Source organism: Oenanthe melanoleuca, chromosome 11 (assembly GCF_029582105.1).
Source record: "Oenanthe melanoleuca isolate GR-GAL-2019-014 chromosome 11, OMel1.0, whole genome shotgun sequence".
Lineage (NCBI taxonomy): Eukaryota > Metazoa > Chordata > Aves > Passeriformes > Muscicapidae > Oenanthe > Oenanthe melanoleuca.
In genome coordinates this window covers 18,163,198-18,188,017 of record NC_079345.1, presented here as the reverse complement: position 1 = coordinate 18,188,017, position 24,820 = coordinate 18,163,198, and the positions used below count along the sequence as shown (strand labels likewise).

Below are 24,820 nucleotides of genomic sequence, written 5' to 3'. Positions count from 1 at the left end.
TAAGTGTGCTCACAGAGGTGTGTGCAGTGCCTGACAGATGTTCACTAGCCAGCACTGCTGGTGCCATGGGTTGCTTTTTCAAGCAAGGAAACATGCAATTCTAAGGAAAAATGTGATGGTGTAGAGTGAACAGGAGCACCCAGTATTTCGGAAGGCAATGGAAAGTCATCTGCTCTTTTCAGTAGGTCCTGAAAAACCAGTTTTATATATCTGGGTTCATGGACACTATAAAATAAGGTATTGTTTGTAAAATCAATCAAGTGAATATGTGCTAAGAAAACTCCACAGTAAAACCTGGAAGAGATGGTACAGTGATAGAAAAAAGCCCTTAATTTTTGAGAGCAGAGAGCAGTACAGTGCTCCTGAGGCTGGATGTGAAGTCCATCACATTGCAGAGTCTGTGACTGCCTTCACTGGCTTTGGACCAGCCAGTTCCTGAACCCTTCACTTCAATGTCCTGCACCCTCAGGCCACAACAGCAATGCCAAAAACCAAGCAGAACCAGGATCACAGCACCCCTACTTCTCCCACAGCCAACTGAGCCCACCATCACCTGCAGCTTTGTAGTGACTCTTGCTAGCTGCCATCTGCCCTAAAATGAACAGGATCAATTTTACATTCTGATTGTGAGAAGAAAACACTGCTGCTCCCAGAGTGACAGAGCAACACCTGGGGAGGCTGTGTGGGAATCAGGGCTGTGCTGGAGCATCCTGGGCTCTGTGGGACAAGGGGGCACTGCCACAGCAGCCTGGGCTGAGCCAGGGTTTGTCTCTGGGCTGGTCCCAAAGTCAGACTCGTGCCTGTGTCTGTTCCACACCTGGGCTGAGCACTAACATGGGAAGGACTGTGCACAAGAAGGGCCCAGTAACAGACCCTGGGCACTGGGTGTGCTGGTGCCAGCAGGTGATGCCAGGGAATCAGGCACCTACTGGCAGTGCCAACAGAGGGAATTTGTTGTGCTGTAGCACAGTAACAAGGGCAGGGGATAAAGAAGGGTCTTCTGCAGGCAAGAGAAATTCACTGCGGGCACCAGTGGCAGTGCTGGGAAGGGACACCTTGTGTGACCCACAGCCACCAGCACAGAGGCTGCCACACCCTGCTCTGCCCCTCCTGTGGGACATTTGGCCTTTCTGCAGGGAGGGACTGGGGCATCCTGAGGGAATCTGACCGTGTGTTTAAGGAGGGAAGAGGATTTCACAAACCCAGGAGTACAGCATGAGTGGCTCACAGCATGGGGGTCCAGCTCTCCAAACCCTGTGCTTGGGCAGGGTCACGGGCTCTGCACACCAAGCCCACCTTTCCCTTCAGCTTTTATAGAGTGTTCAGAATTCTGTCTGTGACCAGTCTGGGAAAGCCCAGCTCTGGACTAGCTGCACAGAATGACTGGGGTGCCCAGGTAATACTGGCACAGGTATTCCTACCCTTGCACTGCAGATATCAAATTCTACCCTGAAGATTCACTGAAGTTTAATATGAAATGTAGAGTGGAAGAATTAAACCCACCAGGAAGGTGCCACAGGAACTGCATGAAAACATTTCCATGCTGTTAGTTTTGATAAGGTATCAAAGGCAGATGCAGACATGAATCCTCCCAGCCCCTTCCACGAGAGGCACAGTGGCCAAGGGCACAGAAATTCAGTGAAACCCAGCCCCAGAGCAGCTCCTGCCCCAGGGCAGCACTGACCCCTGCACATGGACACTGCACCCTCTCCACGGGCTCCAGCCTGGGGCAGGGCAGAGCTCTGAGCACTCCACAGCAGGTTTGTACAATACCCAGGAATTCCTTGTCCTGCAGGACTAATGCATCTCCCATCTCTTGCCAGCATCATTTCTGTGCTCCCAGCTCCCTAACAGCAGCACCAGAGCCAAGCACTGTGATAGTGCAGCTGCTCCTGTTTAGCCTGGGAACACATTTTACTCAAGGGTGACTCCCACCCCCAGTGGCAGTCACAAGCAGGGTGCTCTCTGATAGCCTGAAAGGGGAGACAGCACAGCCTCTAATTTTCCTGTGAAGCAGCACAAAAAGCCTTTAGAGCTACCATGAGCCTCCAGGCTCCCGTGGCTGCTGCAGGAGCTGCTGGGGGAGCTCCGCCAGGTCCCTTCAGAGAGGCAGAGGCAGGAGGGATGCACAGAGCCCCTCTCCAGCCACAGCTCCTGGCCCACATCTAGATCTCATGGCAAACACAAACAGATCTTTCAAAGATGCAGCCTTTTGCCTTTCACAAAAAAATTCAGTAGAAAAGCTTTTTTTTTTTTTTTCAAGTGGGCCAAATTCTGCAGTCACCTCTGGAAAGGGTGACATTTTCCTGGGCAGGAGGTGGGAGCTGTGACCCAGGGGTGCAGCTGTTTCCATGTCAGGGCCAGTGGCTGGGACAGATCTGCTGCCCAGGCAGAGACTGGGACCACCTGTGCCACACACCTGATGCTGTTCTCTCAGCACCTTTATTCTTGTACCTACTGTTGACTCCTGAACAGGCTGAAATGGCTCTTTCTGTCCATTTTTTACTTGTTATCCCTTATTACATGAAACAACAAACTGTCACCCTAACTCAGTGTTTCTTTTATATTTTTAGTGCTGTGAAGATCTGACTCCTGGGTATGAAAGAAAGTTGCTCAATTCCACAATGACAACTGCACCTTTTCCTGAGGTCAGTTTGTGAAGATTTTAGATGCAAGCACACACATTTAATAACTGTATTAATAAATTAGAGCAGTGGCCTTGTCACTCTGGTGTTCCAGGTGATCTCTGTAATGCACACAAAACCCAGATGTGCTGAGCCTTGGTGCTCCTCCCCTCTCTGAGAGGGAGTGACAATACACACACTGCCTGTGTGCATTTCTGTCTGAGGCTCTCTGAGCAGGGAGTGAGTCAAACAAAGGCACAACAGCTCCAGGTTTGTGTGCAGCTGGGCACTGCCATGTGCTGCTCAGGAGGTGCTGGGGGAGCCCCTGTGACTGCAGGAGTGCAGCAGAGCAGGAGCAGCTCCAGGGGCAGTGCCAGGGCTGGGGGTGCTGGCCCCAGGCTCAGGGATGCTCACAGGGAGCAGCACCACTCAGCCTGGCCCTGGGACATGACCCAGAGCAGGCACAGGGAGCCTGGCTGCAGAGCAGAGCCCAAACACTCACACTCACTCCTCAGCACAACTCATGTGCCTTAAAATGCCCCAAACCCAGGGAAATTACAGCAACCATGAGAGTGCTGCTTTCAGCAGGAAGACCTGGGAGACACTTTCAAGTTCTGGCTCAGTAGTAGTTGCAAATGTAATTAATATTCACTGTAAACACACCACTCAAACTTGATAATAAAGAATCACTAGCCTAGGAACACTCACCCCACTTTCTCTGCATTTCAGTGTTAACTTAGTCTGAAAACAACACTGAAATAGCAAACACAATAATGCTGGTGTGGTACTAACATTCCAAACTTTCCAAAATAACCATCTGAGCAGCAATTCAAGTTGAAAAGCAACTTGGCTAAACCTTGAGGCTAATAAACTGCTTGATTAAATTAAGGGGTAAAAACTAATAAATATTCAAAACACTTGATAATGCTTTGTTTGACATAAAGAACATTTAATGCAAGTCTCACTGGAAAAGCTGTCAGGTTTTATACCTTAAATAGAGTTTTGCATTTAGAAACACAGAGTGATTCCATTTGCTGCCTTTGATTATTGTCTTCTGTCACTTTAATCATGCTGGCAAAATTACACGATTTCTGTGAAGTTAAATCCGTTTACAGTGCACTTTTAATACAGCTTTACAGAGCATTATTCTATGCATTTTGATTTAGTTACTCCCTACCTAGCAATGCTTTGCTTTGTTCTTGAGCCCTCATTAGCCTGGGGTTTGCTCTAGAGCTCTCCCAGGGAGGAACTGAATAAAATGCAGTTAGCCCTGTGCAAAGGGATGGTCTGGAGCAGTGGCCTGAGCTGGGCACAGCTCCCTGAGCCTCCCCAGCCCTGCCAGGGCTCAATGCACAGACAAGTCCTTGGCACCCATGGGCACCCTCCCCTCCAGGCTCCAGCCAAGCCCTGAGCACCTCAAATCTGATGCTGGTCCAGGCCATGACCAGCTCAAAGCTCCTCTCTCTTCTCTCCTACCCTCTCTTCTCACACCTTGTCCCACTGGATTGTCCAAAACACTGCTGCTAAAGCATCCCTCCTGCACTTCTCCATCCATCCCCTTTCCCTGACCCATCTTACAACCCCTAGGGCTGGGCTGGTCCTTACCCTCACTGCTGCACACAGGCTTTCTCTCACTTCTCTGCAGAGTTTTCTCCCCCCCAGCCCTCATTTCTCTGTTTCCCCCATCTCACAGCCTCCCCAGCCCTGTGCCCCTCACCAGTGATCAGCAGGAGCCCAAACCAGGACTGCCAAAAGCTCCCCCTGCCTCGGGACAAGCTGTGAGCTGAGACCCTCCCAGACATGATGCTCCTCCTGGCCCAGGTGGGAATGGCTCAGTCTGCAGGACAGGGACCAGCTCTACCCCAAAGCAATGCCACCACCACAGCTCTGCACTCACTCATGGCCAAGTGATCAGCCAGTACAACAAAGTGAAATGGCATTTCAGAGAAAGCAGGAGCTCCCCTTCCTAGCAATGCTCTGCATCCTCTGACTGAGCAGATCCCCATCTGCCACCCCAATTTATTCATCATTTCATCCTGGAATTGGTGCTTTTGTTGAACCTTGTCATCTACATTTGGACACTTTTCCAATTTTCATACATAAGGGTGACAATGTTGGAAGTTTCATAAGTGCAAAGCCAAACAAACAAGGCTGAAAGGAGAACCTTTAAACAACCAAAGAAACAACCAGCACCATGACTTCACCAAAACATGTCCTGCTCCTTAAAAAGCCTTCAGCCAATTCCATCTCCCAGGAATATTTTGACATTAACTGTGACCAGATTACTTCCTGAAATCAAAGCATCTGCATAGGTTTTGTCTAACACAAATGGGCTTGTTTAAGGGTTTCTTTTTTATACCAGCAAGAAAAAAATTTACACAGTTCAAGTCTTCTACATATCAAATTTAAAACACTCATTTCAGATTCTGAGCATTAAACCCTGCTAAATGCAAGCTGCTGATGTTGCTTCTTAATTGTTGTTATACCCTGATAAATAAGGCAAAAATGTGAGAAAATACAATTAGTTTAGAAAAACTGAAACAGCTTCATCATTTAACTTTTCTTGGTATCCATGACAACCATTGGTCCATTTATTAAATAACAGCATCCCTGGTGTAATACACAAGTACTAAAAATCCTAACAAATAAACAGCAACATTTAGTTAAGGGTGTTTAGGTCAAGCACACAAACCAACCTGCACCAAAACAAATGACAGAATGGGAGGAAAAAACAGATTGCAGACTGTAGCTCTCCTTACCTTAAAGTCATCTGGGAGCAGTAGCTTAGATGTCCTTAGGAAGCTTAATACATATCTGAAAATTTCCCCATCTCGATCAATGAAATAATGTTGTTTTAAACTGTCCAAGACAATAGGCTCTGTGCCATTAAACAGACGACTTATTCTGAAATAAAAGAAGAGAAAAAGAAATGGGCAAAAGAGACAAAATCTCATTACAGCCTCAGGGCTTAAGAGCAACCAATTGAGGTGCATCAATTCAATGTGCATAAGGTAATGCAGGATGTTAATTTGGTGACAAACACATGCAGAGGGCAGGGAGGTGGGCAGTGAGATTGCCCTGGCACCCAGCTGGTGCTGCCCTCAGCCAGGAAAGCACCCTGGAATGCTCACCCATGGCTGGGACAGTGATTCTGGGGAGAACATGAGGCCCTGGCTGCTGGACATCCCTGCCCACCAGGTCCTGCTAATGGGGTTCCATCAGAGATGGGTTCCTGGCCATGACCAAACACCACCCATGCCTTCCTGTGCTGCTCAAAGTGCTGCCCAAGCACTGGGGTGGGCTGCATGGACCTGTCAGTGTCCATCCAGTGCAGCACGTTTTGGAAAAGCATAAACCAATGGCCATGAGCCCCTATGGCACAGCCTGAGGGACCACAGTGTCGCCACCAGCAGCCCTGGGGATGAGCACCATGGCAAACCTTTTGTGAGAAAAAAAATCCAGAGCAAGACCTGTGAGACTGGGGATGAGCTGATTATGGGCCCAAAGGACCACATCAGCTCCACACTCCAGGTTTTTCAAGCCCCAAGGAGCCTGCTCCACAGAGAGCAAAGCAGGCATCTGCCTGGCTGCCACTCCTGCAGCCTCTCCCTTCCAAATGCCTGGCTTCTCTCACAATGCTCTGCCTTCCCATGAGAAATAACCCAGCTGAATGTATGTTCTTGAAAGGGAAAATGCAGGAGACAGACAGCAACGACCTATTAAGTAATTGAGTCCATCTCCCTGACAGGGCAGCATTGTTCCCAACTGCACAGTGTCTCGTCTTTCAAAGTCAAGTCTTAAATAATCCTGCCAGGGAGGACTCCTCCATCTCCCAGAGAGGCCATCCCACAGCTGGCTGGGTTTCACTGTCGAGCCACCCCTTCCAATGGCCTGTGAAATCCCCTCTGAGACCAGGGCAGGGCTTTCCCCTGCCCTGCAAAACAAGCTCATCAAGCCTTGCTGCAGGCAGAGTCCAGCACTGCTGACCACTGCCTCCTCCTGCAGCAGCGTGGGGGCATCTGCAAGTGCTGCCAGTGCCCACCCAGGGCTGGAAGGAGCAGCTTGCTGCCCCACTGCTGGTGCTCCTGGCTGTGCCCTGGGCCCTGGTCCACAGCTGCACCTTGCTCTGATCTTCCAACTTGCTAATACATTTGTAAATCTATTAATGTGCCATTTATATCTAAATAAAATGTGGAAATATTAAATAAAACTGGACTTTGTAAGTCTCTGCTGAATTCTGCTAAAAAACCTTTCTGCCCTCTTAATTAAGGAAGCTCCAGGTTCTAATGCCTGCTCTCATGGCCATGCCACAATACAGCTAGTCTGAGTTACTTGTGAGAATAACCAAGTGCTCTCCTCTCCTAAACCCTAATTATAATATTCACTGTTTTCTCCAACCTCCAGCATTCCTACAGTATCAGAGAATATCACCCAGTTCACCTGGCAACATCTAATTTATATAATCACAAGGTTCAGTAAGACTCCTGTAATTCACTGTGTTCTACTGTTATTTTAGGGCCATTTGCCCAAGACAGTTAAATACTCTGCTCTGTACAGTGTTACATTTTAGTCCAGCAGCCAGACAGTTAATTGATTTCCTTTGGCAGTGTGCTGTGCTGGGATACACCGAAAGCAGAGGAAGCACTGGATAGCTTAAGGTTCAGTACATACATTTACTGAGTAAATTTGCATGGCTGTTGGAATTTTGAGATCTCACATGTAAAGAAGCTGAGCTGTGGCTGAACCCTCCTCTCCCTTGCTGCCCTTGCTCTGTGGAGCCTGCAGAAGCAAAGCTGCTCAGCTCTGTATGGGCATGGGGAAGGCCTGCCAACAACGACAGGGTGCAGAGAAGGCAGGGTACAAAATTTTAATGGGCCGCTCTTTAATGTAGTAAAGCATTTTTTTGGTAATGAAAACAAAACATGAATTTTGAGGCTCCACTTTGTGGAGTGCCCTGAGCTGTATTTCTTCACCAGCAAAATTACTGCTGGGGAAAGAAACTCACAGAGTGTTGAAAGACTTAACTGCCACCCCAAAAACAGAGTGATGAATAGTTTAAGGATTTATTTGACATTTTAGGGGGCTGCTATGTTCCAAGAACCAACTACACTGCAGCATGTTGTAATGCTGAGTGTGGAAAGTGCTCCTGCTTCTCCCAGTTTAAACCATACCTGGGAAAGCCCTTTGGAAAATGCAATGCTGTGAGAGCACAAAATGAGCTCACATGGACAGCTCCTGACAGGATTCCTCACCTGTGTGAAGCTGAGGAGAAGAGCAGGAGCAGCTCCATGCTCTGCACTGGGACATGAAGCTCTCCATGGACAGGTTTTGGTGGCCAGAACAAAACTCCTCACACAGCAGCAGAGAAGCAAAATGCACTCAGGCTGGCAGAGAGCTGGCAAGGCAGCAAGAGCAGGGGGACAGGAAGGGCTTTACACTGGACAGACCTGCTAATGATCAATCAGAAATAAGGTACCAGCTCAGGAAGCTGCTCCCTCCAGGGACCCACCCTGTGCCTCGAGTTAAAATTATGTTGCTGCAGCTCAGGCTGGGCAGCAGTCACCCTGAAAATGGTTGTTTTTATGAGTGGTCTTGGCAAACAGTACTGTACTGGTGGACAAACCAGTTAATGGCATTTTCAGGAGGCACTTGCTTAGGGCACACAGGAATGGTACTTGCAGTGATGCCTGTGAAGAGGCAGGAGGCACAGGGAAAGGGAGACAAGGCACCAAGAGCTGCATTGGGATCCTACAGCAAAGGGCAAGTCTGAGCAAGGAACACTTCCACAGCATTCCCACCTTTCTGCAAGAGATGCTTCACTTTCTAATTTAGAAACACTTGTATAATCTGTGTCCAGTATTTAAATTCCATACAGGGAGCAGACTGAGCCAGGACCAACTCCAGCAGTTGCAAGCCCAAGGATGCCAAGTGTGTCTCCACCACCAGGCTCACACCATCTGCCCAGGGCCCTCCTCCTCCTCCCAGCTGCCTCTTCCTCCTCCTGGGCTGCTCCTGCCCTCCCAGCAATGTGCTCTTCCCACCTGGTGCTCTCTGTGCTTCCACCCAGCCCCCAGACGGTTCCTGTGCTCAGCCCCACGGGGCTGGTGTCCAGCTCCAGCCTGGCACCTCGAGCCCTGCCTCTCCCAAGAGCCAGAACACAACCTGTGGATCCCACTCCTGCTGTTCCTTTGTGCTCCTCTTGTTTCTGCTAAAGGCTTTTTACATTTCCAATAATGTTTCGCCAAAACGCCGAGGGGCGAGTTTCTAGCTTTGTACCAATTTTACTATGATATTAAGATTTTCTTTTATTAGATTAAAAACAAACAACAAAGACAGCCAACCCACAAGGACAAGAGTGCCAGTAAATTCTTTTCTAAGTTTCTTGGGCAGGGAAAGAAGCCCTGTGCTGCTGCAAGTACCTACAGAAGGCTGCTGCCCACCCACCCCTAACCCTGTGCCCAATCTCCTGCTGGGGCAGCAGCACAGAGGGGCTGCAGGGCAAGCTCAGCACACACCACCTCCTCCAGCAACTCTCCCAACTCCATCCCAGAATCAGACAGAGCTTTTGGCACTCCCAGCTCCCTCCAGAGCACCTCTGGGCTTCCCAAAAATCATCACTGAGCACAGCTGTGGGTCTGCACATCACACACAGCTGCTGGGGACTTTCACGCACTTTGGGACAGGAAAGGTTTTGGGGTGGAGCAGTTTGCTCTCTGGTTTGGGCCAGTTTAGCCATTTTCTTGACAGCTTTATTCTGAACAGAAAATAGAAGTTCTTTCCTAATAAATCTGGTTCCAGAGGTCTTAAGAAGAGCAGTCAGTATTGTGGAAGCTGTGAGCAACCAGCAGCTAAGGCTGTGGCACCATGAGGATCCCAGATCCCCCTGCTGTGGGGGCCACTGTGGCCCTGCTGTCCCCTGTGCACAGTGACACAGTGTAAGCAGAGCTCTTTATCACAATATTGCACTAAAAGTATTAATTTAAGTAATTACGTGATTAATATTTAACTGTTCAGTGATATTTTTGTCATTCATAATTTAGCTGTTTACATTTATTAAAAATTGATTTTGTAGACACTTTTTCTGCCCAATGTCAAATCAGCAGGGAATGCACATTTCAGCAAGCTGTCATTAAAACGTGTCTCTCCCCCAATTTCATGGGAGGGCAGGGGAAGGAGGGAGAAATGCCTGTCTGGGTGTCCTGCAAGTCTGTGCTGCAGCAAGAGCCCTCCCTGCTGAACTGCCCCTGGTGTGCCCTCCTGCCCTGCACATCTGCACATCTCCTGTGCTCAGGGGCTCTCAGCTGCTCCTGGCTTTTGGGCCTGGCTGTGGGAAATGGCACAGAGAGGGAGAAGAGGGTTATTTAGAGATGGGACACTGAGCATGACCTGAAACTGCCCTGCAGGACATGCCAGCAAAGCACCCCTGGTATAGCAGGGTCCAGTCACTGCTGCTGAGCACACACAGTGCTGCTTATCTCTGAAATACTTGCTTAAGGTGGGTAGGACAGATACTCTTATCTGCCTGGGAGAGAAAAAATGCCATGAATTGAAGCAGAGGTACTTGACAGCCTCCCAGGGTGTCTGGCAGTGCTGTGTGTGTCAGGAGTCTCTGCCTGTCCCATCACAAGGCAGACACTGCTGGGAAAGGACTCTGGAAAGGCTCTGCAGTGCCTGTGCCAGGAGCCAGCTCTGCTGGCACTGCCACAGCCTGATGGGCACTGCACAGTGCTGTCACACAGTAGCACTTTTCCTATTTCCAGTATTTCTATAAAACTGCCTGGATTTGTGCACAAGTTCTCAGCAAAGCAAACCATAATGGAGAAAACACCTGCATTTGCTTTCCCCAGGGAGGCACCTTAAAACAGCCAGGCTGTCTGAAAAGCAGGCCAGGCTGGCCAGAGGAGGACAGGGATAGCCCAGCAGATGGGTGTCTTCTGCCTGCTGGCCTGGCATTAGTTATGAGAGGTGTGAAGGCACTGCCTCTGCCAGGGCACAAGCTCTCTCATGCCCTGCACTGCAAGGAACATGGCTAAAAGATGCAGGTTTTGTGATCTGCCTCAGTTTAAAACTTCAGCTACAATTAGTGTGCCAGCTGTATGGTTGCACCATACCTTCCCTCCCTGCTCTCTGAGCTGTGATGTTAACCCCTCTGCACTGAGGAGAGGCAAAGCACTGCAGCCTGGACAGTGTCCACCCAGCCTGGCTGCCCTGCATGCAGAACCCCTGTGAGGCTCTGTCCATCCCTGTGAGGCTCTGTCCTGTGCTCAGAATCCCTGTGAGGCTCTGTCCATCCCTGTGAGGCTCTGTCCTGTGCTCAGAACCCCTGTGAGGCTCTGTCCATCCCTGTGAGGCTCTGCCCATGCAGCTCTTCCATCAAAGACAACATCTGCACCACCCAGAACTGCTGCAGGCAGTGAGCTTGGCTTGGAGGGTGCTGGGCTGGGGAGAATTTGAAACATCTTTTTTTTGGACAGTGATGAGGAAAAACTCTGTATGTGAGAGCCTGAGTTAAACTTTGGGTATGAACTGCTGCTCTGCAAACTATGGCATCCAAGCAGCCACGTGTGCCTCCCAAAAGGAGTTTCTGGCAAAAGCAAGTACCAGATCAGGTCCCAAGTGGTGTCAGGCAGGTCACCAGCACTCCATGGGCTCCAGCCACCCTGGCCATTGGCTCCTTCTCCTCACACTCCCACTGCTGGGGCAAGCACCTTCCCTCCAGCAAGGCAGGCTCAGGTGCCAGTGTCCAACCTACAGGCACTGCTTGGCATCACCCAGCCCCAGACCTGGCAATCCTGACGACACAAGTGAGCTACCACAGCAAAACTGACCTGTGAGAACAAAACACAGATAGTAAAGCCTCAATTTCTACCAAGAGCATCAAGCAGTACAGCCCAACCTCAGCAGAAGGGTGGAGGAGTGTACTGGGGTGGCATGGCCAAGCTTTGGTAGCAGAGGGACAACAGGGGTGGTTTCCGTGAGAAGCTGGCAGAAGCTTCTCCATGTCTGGCAGAGCCAATCCCTGGCACCCCAAACACAGATGGGCCACTGGCCAAGGCTGTGCCAAATCAGAACTAGTAATAACACCTCTGTGGTAATGTTTTAAGAAGAAAAAGAAAAGTTACTGCACAGCTGTAATTGTGGCCAGAGAAGAGGAGAAGGTGAGGACATGTGGGAGGAACAACTCTGCAGAAACAAGTGCAGAAGGAGGGCAGGAGGTGCTCCAGGTGCCAGAGCTAGGATTCCTCTGCAGCCCATGGTGATGGCCATGGTGAAACAGCCCATGGGATCGATGGGGGATGCACAGATCCATGGGGATGCACAGATCCCCCCAGCCCATGGGATCCATGGGGATGCACAGATCCCCCCCAGCCCATGGGATCCATGGGGATGCACAGATCCCCCCAGCCCATGGGATCCATGGGGATGCACAGAGCCATGGGGATGAACAGATCCCCCCCAGCCCATGGGATCCATGGGGATGAACAGATCCCCCCCAGCCCATGGGATCCATGGGGATGCACAGATCCATGGGGATGCACAGATTCCCCCCCCAGCCCATGGGATCCATGGGGATGCACAGATCCCCCCCAGCCCATGGGATCCATGGGGATGCACAGATCCCCCCCAGCCCATGGGGAAGATGCTCACACTGGAGCAGGTGGATTCCTGGAGGGGGCTGTGACCCAGTGGGAGACCCAGGGGAGAGGGGCCCTGGTTCCAGGCTGGAGCAGCCTGTCCCTGGAGGACTGCAGCCCGTGGGAAGGCAGAGCCATGTCCCAGCAGTTTTGGGAGGACTGTGAGCCCTGGGAGGGACTCTCCCTGCAGCAGGGGTGGTTTGGCTGCTCTCATGAGATGGAGCCACACCAGAGCAGCTCCTGCAGAACTCTCCTTTGGGAAGGACCCCACCATCCTGCAGGGAACAGCCCCTCTCCCTGAGCAGCAGGGGGATGAACTGACCAAAACCTCCATCCCCTGCCTCCCTGTGCCATCAGGGAGAGACAGAGCTGGGAAGGAGGTAGGGCTGGGGGGAAGTGTTTATTTTATTTCTCATTATCCTGCTCTGATTTTGTTAGAAATAAATCCAATTAATATCTCTAATTCCAGCCTGTTTTGCCTGTGATGGTATTTCCTGAGTGACCCTTCCCAGTCTTTAACTCATGAACCTTCACTGTATTTTCTCTCCCCTGCCCAGCTGTGGAGGGGTGAGAGAGAAGCTCTGGTGGTGCCTGGAGTGCAGCCAGGTCAGCTCACCACAAGAGCTAACTCACAAGGTAATGTGCTTATCCATATCCAACTCCTGTAACCTCCTGCTCCTGCCTCCCAGTGCAGATCCTGGAATGCCACAGGAGTTTTTGAGCCATATGCTCACTTTGCTGTGCTTCTGAAGGATATTGCATTCATTAACTATTGAGCACCTGAAGGAACTGCAGGATCTATTACCTAGATTTAATACTTCATATTTTGCTGTTCAGGCTACAATATCTATTTTTGTTACACATCAGAGCTAGTCTATACAGTATCAACATGTATTTTTAAAAGTCAATAATCCATAAAGAACATTATCATCTACCATGCAGAATCATTCTTAGGAAGCTCTGGAAGGATTTTCTTTCTTCTTTCTACGCCACCATTAAAAAAGCAAAATTAGGTATATAATGGATTTTGTAGTTAAAACAAAGCCATGGAGAATTTTGTTTTCTGTTCACTCTTACTATCAATTAAAGTCCACTGGAGCAACAGGTAATAAAATCCACTGAAGTGGAAATTACCTATTATTTTTGAAATACCACAAAGCATCCAAGGTAAGGGTGAGAGATGCTTGTTGTTTATAGCCTATCTCCACATTTAAGACACTTCAGCAGATTAATATATAATCTCCTGGAAATGTGTATGTATTCATATTTTGATGCACTACACTTATCTCCTAATTTGCAGGAACAGTATCAACTCGACATAAATTAGCAGGTAAAACAAGGAGGTGGAAACACTAATCCCAGACAGAGAAGCCTGTATCTTTTCTTGAATGAAAATATTCTCCTGGTAGTCAAGAGCCACCCTGGCCCTGTATCCCTCCAGCCACACATCCCAACAGGAAGGAGTGGTTAAACAATTACAATGAGCAGACCAAGGAGCTGAGGTTCTGTAAGCTTTCCTTTCCAAGCCTTTCTTTCTCACCAGGTTTACAAGAGTATGAACCCCAAACTCTTCACCTGCTGATGGGATCAGGCCCAATTTCTCAGCAGCCAGCTTCTCCCTGGCAGCTGCCAGGGGTGGGAGACCAGCAGGACACAGCCCTCATCAGGCTGATGGCTCCAGTTTCCCTTATTCAATAGTTTGGCTGTTTTAGTGCACTAACAGCTACTAGAATACTTCACTAAACAAACACTTCTAGTATGCTAATTGCTGTATCACAAATCCTTTAATTTAATGTGGCACATGCCTGTATCCATAGGTAAGGGAAGCAGACACACACACAGAGGACAGAGACCTTTTGCTACACACACATCAGCATCCCACACCTCATCAGTGATGAAAAGCATCTGCTGTGCTCAACAAGGGAGAAAACATACATTTCAAACACAGGAGCAATCTGCATTTCTTCATTAGCAGTTCCCTACCATGGTTTGTTCATCTTTTGCACCAGGGACAGTGATGAGGAGCCTTCCATGATTTATGGTGCTTAACCATCCAATTCCCACTGTTTGGGAAGCTCTGGCTGAGCTGCTCTGGAGTAACCATGACCAGAACAGGGCTCTGAGCACGTCAGGTGTGAGGATCCAGGGCAGAGCAGAGAGGTTTGTGCTACTGCAGTGCAGGACAGGCCAGTTCTGCCAGCCCTGCTCCCAACAAGCACACTTTGGGGAGACAGAACAGCACAGTCTGCCTGACCTGCTGCTTTTAATAAAAGTAACCAAATAATATTACAATACACTATGAGCCTTCAAACACAGAATGTGTTTAGGGTAGGAGCTGAATATTATTCTGAATATTATTATTTCAATGAAATACACTGAGATCCAGTAACTACACAGAAGTTGCTACACTGTGAGTAATGTCCATCTGCCTGGGAATTCCTCTTTTTATTTTAATTGTAGACTCACATTTGAAGTTAAAGAGGCATGTAAGCTGGATTTCTGGTGCTATTGATTTTTTCCAGTATAACATTCTTTACTGTGCCTAAAAGTGCCTTTTACCTCATTCTAACTGAAATTTTGCCTAAATAGTTGGGGAAGATTAAAAACATTAATATAAATTCATATTTTATCCTCTATTATGCCATTGTTCCTGCTGCTCTGATTTGAGGCCTGTGAGGATTCTGGGCCTCTCATGTTTGCTCAACACGTAATTTACACTAAATATTGGTCATGAAAACAGACTCAGAACAAAAATTCTTTAATTTAAACCAAAATTCAAAACTAGCCTCTTAGTTTCCTGGTTTTCCAAAGGTCCCAATCCTGCAAGAACTGCACTGCAGCTCAGTCTGTGGGAGTTGCAGGCACTCAAGAAAATGAAGTTGTTAATACATGAGAAGATACAAATTTCAAATAAAACATTCCTGCCTGTACAAGTCTTTTCTTGCTGTTCCTTTAACCATCCTTTTCCCTGACCATGGTGTTAGGAGGGCCCTGGTGAGGGCAGGGCTGCACCAAACACCAGCTCAGCTCTCTGGCTGCTCATCTGCTTTCTGGGGCTTCAAGTGGAGGATAACTCAGGATTTTCTAAGATTTTCAATCTGACTAAATCTGGACATTACTCCCATTGCCAACACCCCAGTACAACTGGGCATGCTGGCAGGTTGAAAACATGCAGGCACTAGTTATATTATAATATAAATGGGATAAATCCTCACTTGTTGAAGTCAAGAGTGGAACTCCCACTGAGACTCAGTGAATGCAGGGAAAATTTCAAGTGGAACTCATTTTCCTTTCAGGGTGTGAGTCTGGCCCTCCACATCTTTTGCATGTGTGGGTGCTGTGAAACCAGGATGTTTCACTAGGAGAAGGAGGGATGTCATTGACTCAAGGGCTTCACAACCTTTTATACAGCACAAATGGTGACAACAACACAGTGACCTTACACACTGCTGAACATCAGAACTGCTGCAGCCACAGACCTCCACTTCTGACCCCACACCTAGGAAAGCTGAGCAGTTTATTCCTACAACTATCTCCTTTATTTCCAGATTCACAGGAAAGAGTTCCCAGACACAGACTGCCCAAAACTCTGCAGCTCTGCATCACCTGGGCTGAGCAGGGACACCCAGTGACCCTTGGTGTCTAAACTGGACATTCCCAGTGACCCTTGGTGCCCAAACTGGACATTCCCAGTGACCCTTGGTGCCCAACTGGACAACCTCAGTGACCCTTGGTGTCTAAACTGGACACCCAGTGACCCCTGGTCCCCAAACTGGATATCCCCAGTGACCCTTGGTGCCCAAACTGGACACAGCCAGTAACCCTTGGTGCCCAAACTGGACATCCCCAGTGCTGTGAACAGGAATGATCCCAGTCTCTCTGGGTACTGATAAATCAGTTTTCTGCTTACAAGCAGCTGCCCCTGCTGCTCAGACATCTCCTTGGTCTGCTGATCCACTAAACAGGTACAGCTCTCCTGTTGCTGACAATAATTTGGGAAGAACCCAGCTTGTCTTTCATTCTTGCTCCATTTGCTTTTCCTGCAGCCCATCCCTGTGTCCTCCACTGATTAACCACACCTATTTTGCCCAGTTCCAGAATGTAAAACTGCAGCAGTACAGTACTGCACACCTCCAGCACTGCTGACATCAGCACCTGCTCTGGAGCAAGAAGTTACAGGAGACTGTCACTGCTCCTATTTCTCTACAAGCCTAAGTGTGATTGGGAATTGCATCCAGCTCTCCCTATCCCTATTTTTTTATCACACTCCAAATGATGAACAAATAATGTTTATTCTCTTGTTTATTCTAACTTTTGATTAAGCTGTAACCAATGTAACCAATTTTTCCTGGCTGCTCTTTTAAAGAAACTGAACAGATCAAGAACAACTTCTTTAAAAGCTATTTCAAAGGGAAAACAATCCCCAAAGCCCACGGAGCCACACCAAGCAGGAAGATTTGTGTAAGTTTTCTGCTGGTGAGCCTGAGCCATTGGCAGATGAGCAGAAACAAAGAGAAACTCCCAGCAGGTTTTTCACTTCAGGGACAGACAGGAGGCAAGGCACCACCACGTCTGCTGGGAAGAGCCCACCCCCACAGCCACATTCCCAAAAAAAGGAGCCCCTGCCTAGGGGCTATGGAGAAGGAACCCACACCTGGGAAGGAGACAGCAATCCACCTGCTGCACAAAGGACACCTGCCCTACAAAACCAAGCTTATCAAAAACTTTAAAATAATAAGTCAACTGTCAGATGTTGAATTCTGATGAGCTACTGAAAGCTGAACCTGACTCTCTTATGTGACTGAAGAGATTCATTCTTAAATACAATACTCTGGTCATGGGTTTGATTCTGGTTCCAGTGAAGTCAAGGCCAAAACATCCTTTGATTTAACTGGAAGCAGAAGCAGGCCCCCATTTTAACCCTCATGCCTGCAAACAGAATACAACTGGATGTGAAACAAAGAAATATGTTTGAAACTGGTATTAACTCCAAGCTTTATTATCCCCCCTCTGTAAGACTAAAAAGCAGTCACTGAATTTTTTTCCTCACTCAACAGCAATTTTATGTACTGCTGGCCAAAATTCAGCTCTTGCCTCCTCCAAGACACCTCTGGCACAGGCAGAGGACCCAGTTCTCCACTGCCATGTCCTGGCTCCCATGGAGCTCCACTGGTCACATCTGCCCATGGAACTGCAGTAAGTTTTGCAGGGGCAGAGCTCAGGCAGCAGTCTGCACACCACATTCCCCAAATGCCAAAGCTGCAGCCTTTGGTGTGAACAGCACTGCTACAAATTGTTGGCCTAACACAGTATGACACCAAAGAGGTTAAAGAGAGTCCCTGGTTTTCATTGTCCACTTTCTCAAGAGAGAGATTTGCTGCTGCCAGAGCATCTCCCAGATCTAAATGGATTACCTGCAGCACTGGCAGCAGCTGCACTCCATCAGCAGGGAGGTGAAACAGGAGCCTGCCCTGTGCACTGGGACTCCTCCAGTGCTGCTGCTCTATGGTGCAAATCTCAGCCTCCAGTGCCTGCCAGCTGAGCCCTCCTGAGCCTGACCAAGAGGAACAGTGCAAATGCTGCATAACAACTTCCAACATCCCCGTGCAGGACTCCTCCCAGGTTCCCCTTCATGTGATCTTCAGCAGATAAAAGAGCAGCAAGTTTAGCCTTTGAACACATACCATACTGCAGTAGAGCCAATTTAACACAGCACAGGTGACACCAAACTCCTCTGCCCTGCCTCTGTCCTGGTGCCCAGCTCTGACACACAGGCAGCTGTCAGTGCCTGCCTCAGGAACACAACCAAGCACACTTGGGAAACCAAGAGCTCTGCCTGGCAGAGTTTCAGCTGAGAGCAAGTCAGGTAAAAACAAGCTCCCATGAAGTTTTTACAGATGTAATTTCATTTTTAAGTATCAAAAGAATACTTAGTACATACTAAAAAGTACATGCTAAAGTACAAGCTAATCACAGCAGCTGAGATGGAGTAGGGAGTTTGGTGGACAAAGCATGGAGAAGTGAGTTCATAAGTCTTTCTTTAAAAGTTCATAAGCTCTGCAGCTTCTCCCAGCTGTAAATTCAGATTAGGAAAGCCACCAACCTGGTGTAATTCTGTATCAGTGGAGTTATAGTGATGCCTTGGGTTTTAGCTTTTATATTCTTCAGAATCTCTGCTGCTTAGTGTGTAACATCCAATATGAAGTTTCAGAGTAAGTTCTCTTCACAGGGTAGTTTGACAAAATAATCCCTTTCTAGCTGGAGAATCAAGGACAACTGGTACCCAATAATCAGAAACAATGGAGGGAAAGGGGACAAGCCAGGGGAGACTTCATAGCCTGGGGCTGTGGTTGGACAACTGACCCCAATATATAAATGAACCAAAACTTATAAAAGTGTAAAGACTCATGACCAGGATCCATCTTGGATTTGATTTGGGTGCAGCCCTAGCAGGGCTCTTGCACTGCCCAAGGTGTATCCTTTCACTAAATACCTATTTTATTTTATTTTATTTTTTATTATTTTATCCCTTTTGCTCTGTCTAGTCTCTGTTCCAGGTCAGCCTTTCCAGGCAACAACAGCAGTGATGGAAGTGTCTGACAATACCTGTCCTTGCCATCAGATTATGCACTTATTGCCAGGACAGCTGAGCTACTGCAAGACCTAGCTATGCTCACCAATTTATTACATTTCACATGACAAAAACTTAGCAAAGTTCATGGGGTACCAGCACACAGGGCACAGCCTGCACCAGCTCCTGCCTGGCATCCTCCACACCAGCTTGTTACTCTGTGCTCCAGAGACCCAGTTTCCCTTCTGCTCTCACATACCAATCCTGTGTTTGCATGCCTGCATATTTCTTCTATTTAAATATGCACTTTGTTCTTAAAGATTTCATTAACCCATGAATAGATTAATTCTGATTTCAGTTATACAGATACAAATTTAAAGGAACTCCTTCAAAACCAGCATGTCTTTGGGAAGGCCAGGAGAGGTTTGTGCATGCACCTGTAAGGGCAGCACACTTTGTGTTCATCTGACTGCTGGTTTTACACACTCTGAAGTCTTTGAGACTCCTCTGAGCATTGGACACCCAGCAGAACATCTGACTGCAGTGCTCAGATTCTGCTAACTCCTCACCAGGCAGCACACCAGCAAAACCCCTGGTGAAACTCCACAGAGGATAATAGGGTTACACCAAGGAGTATTCTGGCCAGAATTCACTTTCTAAAACAAAAGGGCTTGTTTTCTTTTCATTTAGGCTTACAGTAAAACTCTCATTGACTTCACTGCAAGAGAGATCTGGTCCAACATACCAATATCCAAGCCACCTCCACTTACTTCAAGTGGAAGGAGGCAAGGAAATAATAAGGTCCAATGTATTTTTAAATCCTTAGATTTCACAAATGATCACAAGCATGTAGGTCACAATATGCACACAGAATAACACCTACAACAACCACCAGTAGGATCATTAAAATAATTAAGTTAGGCCTAGAGACAAAAATAATTTCGTAACATTTTCCTTACAAAACAGATACCCCCTTGCTTCATAACCTAGGGAGTCTGTTTTATAAACTTCCTAAGTAGTCCATGAAATATCCCCCTAAGCAGACTAGGTCTACTTGCCAATGCAGGGTCTTTATAAATCCAAAGTTTATGAATGAAAAGACAAACACCAGTGATGTGTGTTCAAAGAGCAGCCAGGAAGGGGGAACACCTCTCAGCTCCAGTGGAGAGCTGTGACCTGGGGACACGATTTCCAGCACAAAGCCACTGAACCTGTGTCTTTACATCTTTACTCAACTCCTCTGCATGCCAGGAGGGAGCTGGATGCACAGCACATGAAGCAGCAATCAATAAAAGGAGATCCTCCTTTGTTTTAAGTGTAAAGATGCTGCATTTCATTGTACAGCATCTTTACAGCACTTCACACCACACTGTTGAGCAGGAAAGAGCCTCCACTTGCAGCACCTCAAAGAGGCAGCTCCTTCCACAGCATCCTGTGGAGTGGTTTCTCAAAATACAATGCTTTTCCTCTTACCATCCCAAAACTGACTGCTGAAAAATACTTAAATTATGCTGCTGGTGCCCTCCCTGTCAGGTGTAAGCAAAGGTAGCAACAAAATAAATGACAAACCAAACTTGACCAACGAGAAACTGAGTGCTGAATGAAAAAAAAAAGTTGTAATTTTGGTCTCCTTGTCTGCTGGCTTCTCTTTGTGTGTTTTAGTAAAACAGACTGATTTTCAACCTGTTGCAAGCAGGAAGGGTGGGAATTACTAACGTGGTACCTCAGCTACAGGGATGTTATCACTGCAGAACATGAAAGGAAGAGCAGAGAGCAAGGCAGGGTCAGCCTGAACACTGAATGGACACACCACTCAATGTCCATCTTTTGGATGCCTCAGAGGCACAGGTGCCATCCCTCCTGCCCACTCCTGGCTGCAGACAGACCTGCTCTTCCTTCTGACTAGCTGAGGCCAGGAAGCTGCTGCCTGGGAAGGAGTGTGCAATTTTCTCAAATTCAGGGGTTCTGAACACCCTGTGCCAGGCACACCACCACCATGTCATTTCTCTAAGTCATGCCAGGGCTGATTTGCTGTCTGCTCCTCCACATAAGGAGCACTTATGCCACTTGTGCCTAGAACTCCTCACAGCCCACCCAATTACAGGAAGATCTGCACCTCAAAGGCTGAACTCTGCTTTCCTCTCCAGAGCTGGGGGCAGTTCCCAGTCTGTGGCTGTGCTGGGCAAGGCAGTGGCCACCAAGTGCAGGAAGGAGTAAACACCTTTGTACTGCATCACAGCAGACAGCTCAGCTCTGCTGTGGCTCCCTACGTGCCAGGTAGCTGGAGATCCTGGACAGCTGGACACAAACAGGTCTGAAGAATCAGCTTTCATATCAATTCCTTCCTTCCCATCTCCCTAAATCAATGGGTTAGGGTTACAGGAATTACTCTCCTTTACCACCAAAGCTGTGCAACAACAGAGGGAATACATGGAAATCTGCTACCACAGTGTGCTTCTACCATGGGCTCTTTGTCCAGTTAGTGACAGATAGAGACAGGGTATTTAACATCATCATTCCCAGCTGTAAATACACCCCTAATACAGATTATTTTTATTTTCCATAGAGACCAAGCCATGTACTCCTCCTCTGGCACCTGGGGCAGGTGCTGCTCAGCTCTGCCCCTGCTCAGGAGCTGTGCTGGATGTGTCCTGGATGTGTCCTGGAGCTGTGCTGGATGTGTCCAAGCAGCAACTCACATTGCTGCAGGACACAAGGCCTGTAGGAACAAACACTTCACACCTTTCCCAGAGCTTATCAAAGTGCTGCAAGGACTTGTGTGACCTTGGCCATGTAGCACCTGCAATGAACTGGCTCTGCAGATGAGGACAGACAGGTTCAGCTTACAGCACCTGATAAAGCAGACTGGCAAAGGGAGACCCTTGCTCCATCCAACTCCTGCTTTACTACAACATCCACAGGCAGAAACAGAGGATGCAAGCAGGGAAAGGCCTCCTTTGGGTTTTTATCTTATGGGTTCTGCTGGTCAAAGTTCCCTTAGAAACCAGAGAGACATCTGCTCAATGGCCAGATAAGAAAAAATCAAAAGATTTCTCTCTGAATCTCAAGTGCATGATATGAATCCAAAAACTATGTTAATCTCTGTAAGAACTCCTATATTAATTCAGAAAAAGACTGCATATAACCAAAACCTCTGGGTTTTGGCTCCTTGTTCTCATCTGCAGCACAGAGCCAAGTGCCTGGCAGAGGGCAGAGCCCTGGGCAGCCCTGGCAGGCTCAGCCCTGGCTGCAGAGCTGCCAGGCTGCTGTGCCAGTGCTCCTGCACCGTGCCCAGTGCCTCTCACAGCACTCCCAACGTGCAGGGAAAATTCCTGCTCCTGCCTCTTCAGGTGCTCTGCTTGAAAGTCAGTGTATGGGTTAAGTTCACAATGGCTATTAAAATTAATGAGCTTTGTGCTGCTGCTCACATGCAGGCACATTTTGTAGTGCTTTGCTGGAAGGTGGGGTGCTGGATCTGACTGGGAGCTGCCTTTGGGGAACACAGGCTCCCAGGGATTGCTGCTGCCACCCCACAAACAGGGCCCCCCACAGCTGGCTGGGTGGGAGCAGGAGCCTTCCAGAGGCTGAAACGTGCCCCTGTGTCTTCCACTGTGCCTGAAAGGGGGAGGGATGGGAGAGGGACCCTGCACAGCTGTGGGTGGGTGACAGCACACAGTGAGAGTGGCACAGAGAGATGTGGAGAGCCCTGAGCCAGGATGGATGTGATGCAGTGGTGCAGGGCTGGGCTGTCCCAGGAGAGCCAACACTGCTCCAGATGGGCATCCTCCCTTCCCTGTGCTGTGCTTGCACAACCACCAACACTCACACATCTGGCCTTCACCCCACTTAACCTGTCTTGAGCACAGGCCTCATTTAATCACTGATTTACACCCTAACTGCCAGCATGGGGTAAGTGACAAAATTTGCTAATTGGACATTGTCTTCAGGCAATAACCTCAATAATGCACAGATTTGATGGAAAATTAGCAAATAAATTATTAGAAGGCTGACACTGAATACATGAGCAAGATATATGAGTTCTGCTAAATGCAGAGAATTATGTATCCTAAATACAACCAAATTAAGAATTTCCCTGCTCCCTCCCAAGAAGTGCAGAGTTGGAGCATCATGTGAAAGGATAACGTGGAAAATCTGTCTTGTAGATGTCAGTAGGTGTGTCTGAGCCATGAAACCACAGTGTTCAGCTGAACAGGGTCAGTAATCATGTTCCAGCAGGGAAAACAGAGGGGTCCTCAAACTTGGAGCAGAGAATTCTCCTGAACTCAGCCCAGGCTGGTGTGGCTGCAGAGGAGAGGGGAGAAGCAGATCTCAGGTGTCAGTGCTGAGTTCCAACAACCAGAGACATGGGGGTGCTGGAGGAAAAGGCAGGTGAATTTAAACCCCAAGATACCTAGAGAATAGCTAGAATCAGGTCACTTGGTAGGAGAGCTTGTAAGGGTGGGTCAGAAGAATGACAATGTGTTTTGACAAGAAACATTCAGAGGAGAAGACACATGCTTTAGGGGACTCCTTCGTCAATCACCAAGAAAGTCCATGGGTTCAGAGGAAAGTGAGGCCTGGAAAATTACTTGTAGAGAGGTCATTAGCTCCTGAAACAAACAATAAAACCTGAGCTGGTTTTCCTTGGAGGGCACAGAGCTGAGGTCAGCAGGGCTCTGTGCTGCACAGAGCAGAGCTCCCAAAGCCCAAGGGATGCAAACCTTTGGGGAGGCTCTCTGGGCCCTGTGCACCCTCACTGCTCCCACCTGCACAGCAGAGCCTGCATGGAAATCATTCCTGCTCCCCTGGTCACAAGGAATGCCACAGACAGCATCAGCTTCTATAGCAAACAGAAATATCTTTAACAGAGGGTTACACACAAACACAAACTAGCCAAGAATGGAAGGTAAATAGATTTATCTGGTATAGCAGAACAACTTAGAGAGAGCTCAGAGCAATTCCCTGAGATAAAAACACTGCTCAGGACTGTGGAAAGGATGGGCTGCTGATGAAAAATCTCGTTCTGCCTTCTAACAAAAATTCAAAGTGGTATCAAAATTTCCAGTGGAATCAAGAAGCTGGGGCTTGCTGTGGTCTACAGGGATTTGGAGGTTCTACTTCTTTTCTGCTTGAAGTCAATGAGAAGTCTGCCAGAGTTCAGTGGGAATAAGACCGGGAGATCTGGCAATGCCTTTGGGTATTCCTGACTGCATGCTTGGACTTTGGGTGCAGGTTTGTTTTCTAAATGTAAAAACTGTCTCACTCCATTGGATAAATACAATTTGCAACTCACTTTGCAGATGTGCTAGAGGTTTTGCAGCCTTTACAATCTGTCATATAAATCCACATTCAAGTGTCAACGTGTGAAGGGACTGCTTTAGAGGTCCTCTGGGTGAAAACAGAAATGAAATTTCCAGAGCAAATGCTACAAAGATGAATTATTTCTCTACTTAGCCAGTTATTATAGAAATAAGATGCTGATGGTAAGAGTCACTAGAATTTAACAGTTTTTTGATTTGGCTTTTTGTTGTTGTTGTTGGTTTTTTTACCTGTAAATCAGAACTACAAGAATTGGGAGTTTAAGTAGGAGAAATTGCAAAAAACAAACTACTGAAATTGAGCCTCAGATCCAGGTAAGACAACATCAACCTCCTTGTACCTTCAAAGCTGGTCAACTTTAATGACAATTTTGGGTATGCATGGAAAGTGGCCACAAGTAGGTACAGGATGTGGGAATAATAATATTATTTGTGAGGTAATTTCTGAGACCATCACTATGCTGATCACAATTTCTTTTTATGTTTCTCATTTCCCTTGCCTTTCACCCTCTGAAAAGCCAGTTGTTTTTTTTTCTTGTGTGTGATTTAACTCAAAAAGCCAACTGGAAAGGTGTGCAAGAGTAGTGGGTGAGTGTGAGTGGCTCAGAAAGCACTTTGGCAGTGGCTGTTTAACCTTCTTCTCCTTTGTCACATCAGCTGTGTGCTGCTCAA

General features: G+C 47.9%; 1 protein-coding gene across 4 annotated transcripts in view; it reads right to left on the bottom strand.

The window, feature by feature from the left end:
- The window catches only part of KCTD15 (potassium channel tetramerization domain containing 15), a 43,729-nt gene that overhangs the window by 9,386 nt on the left and 9,523 nt on the right, over positions 1 to 24,820 (bottom strand). For all 4 annotated transcript variants that reach the window (XM_056500569.1, XM_056500568.1, XM_056500570.1 and 1 more), the window contains exon 3: positions 5,384 to 5,528. In XM_056500569.1, coding sequence (XP_056356544.1) covers positions 5,384 to 5,528 — 145 coding nt within the window. The remainder of the gene's footprint in view (positions 1 to 5,383; positions 5,529 to 24,820) is intronic.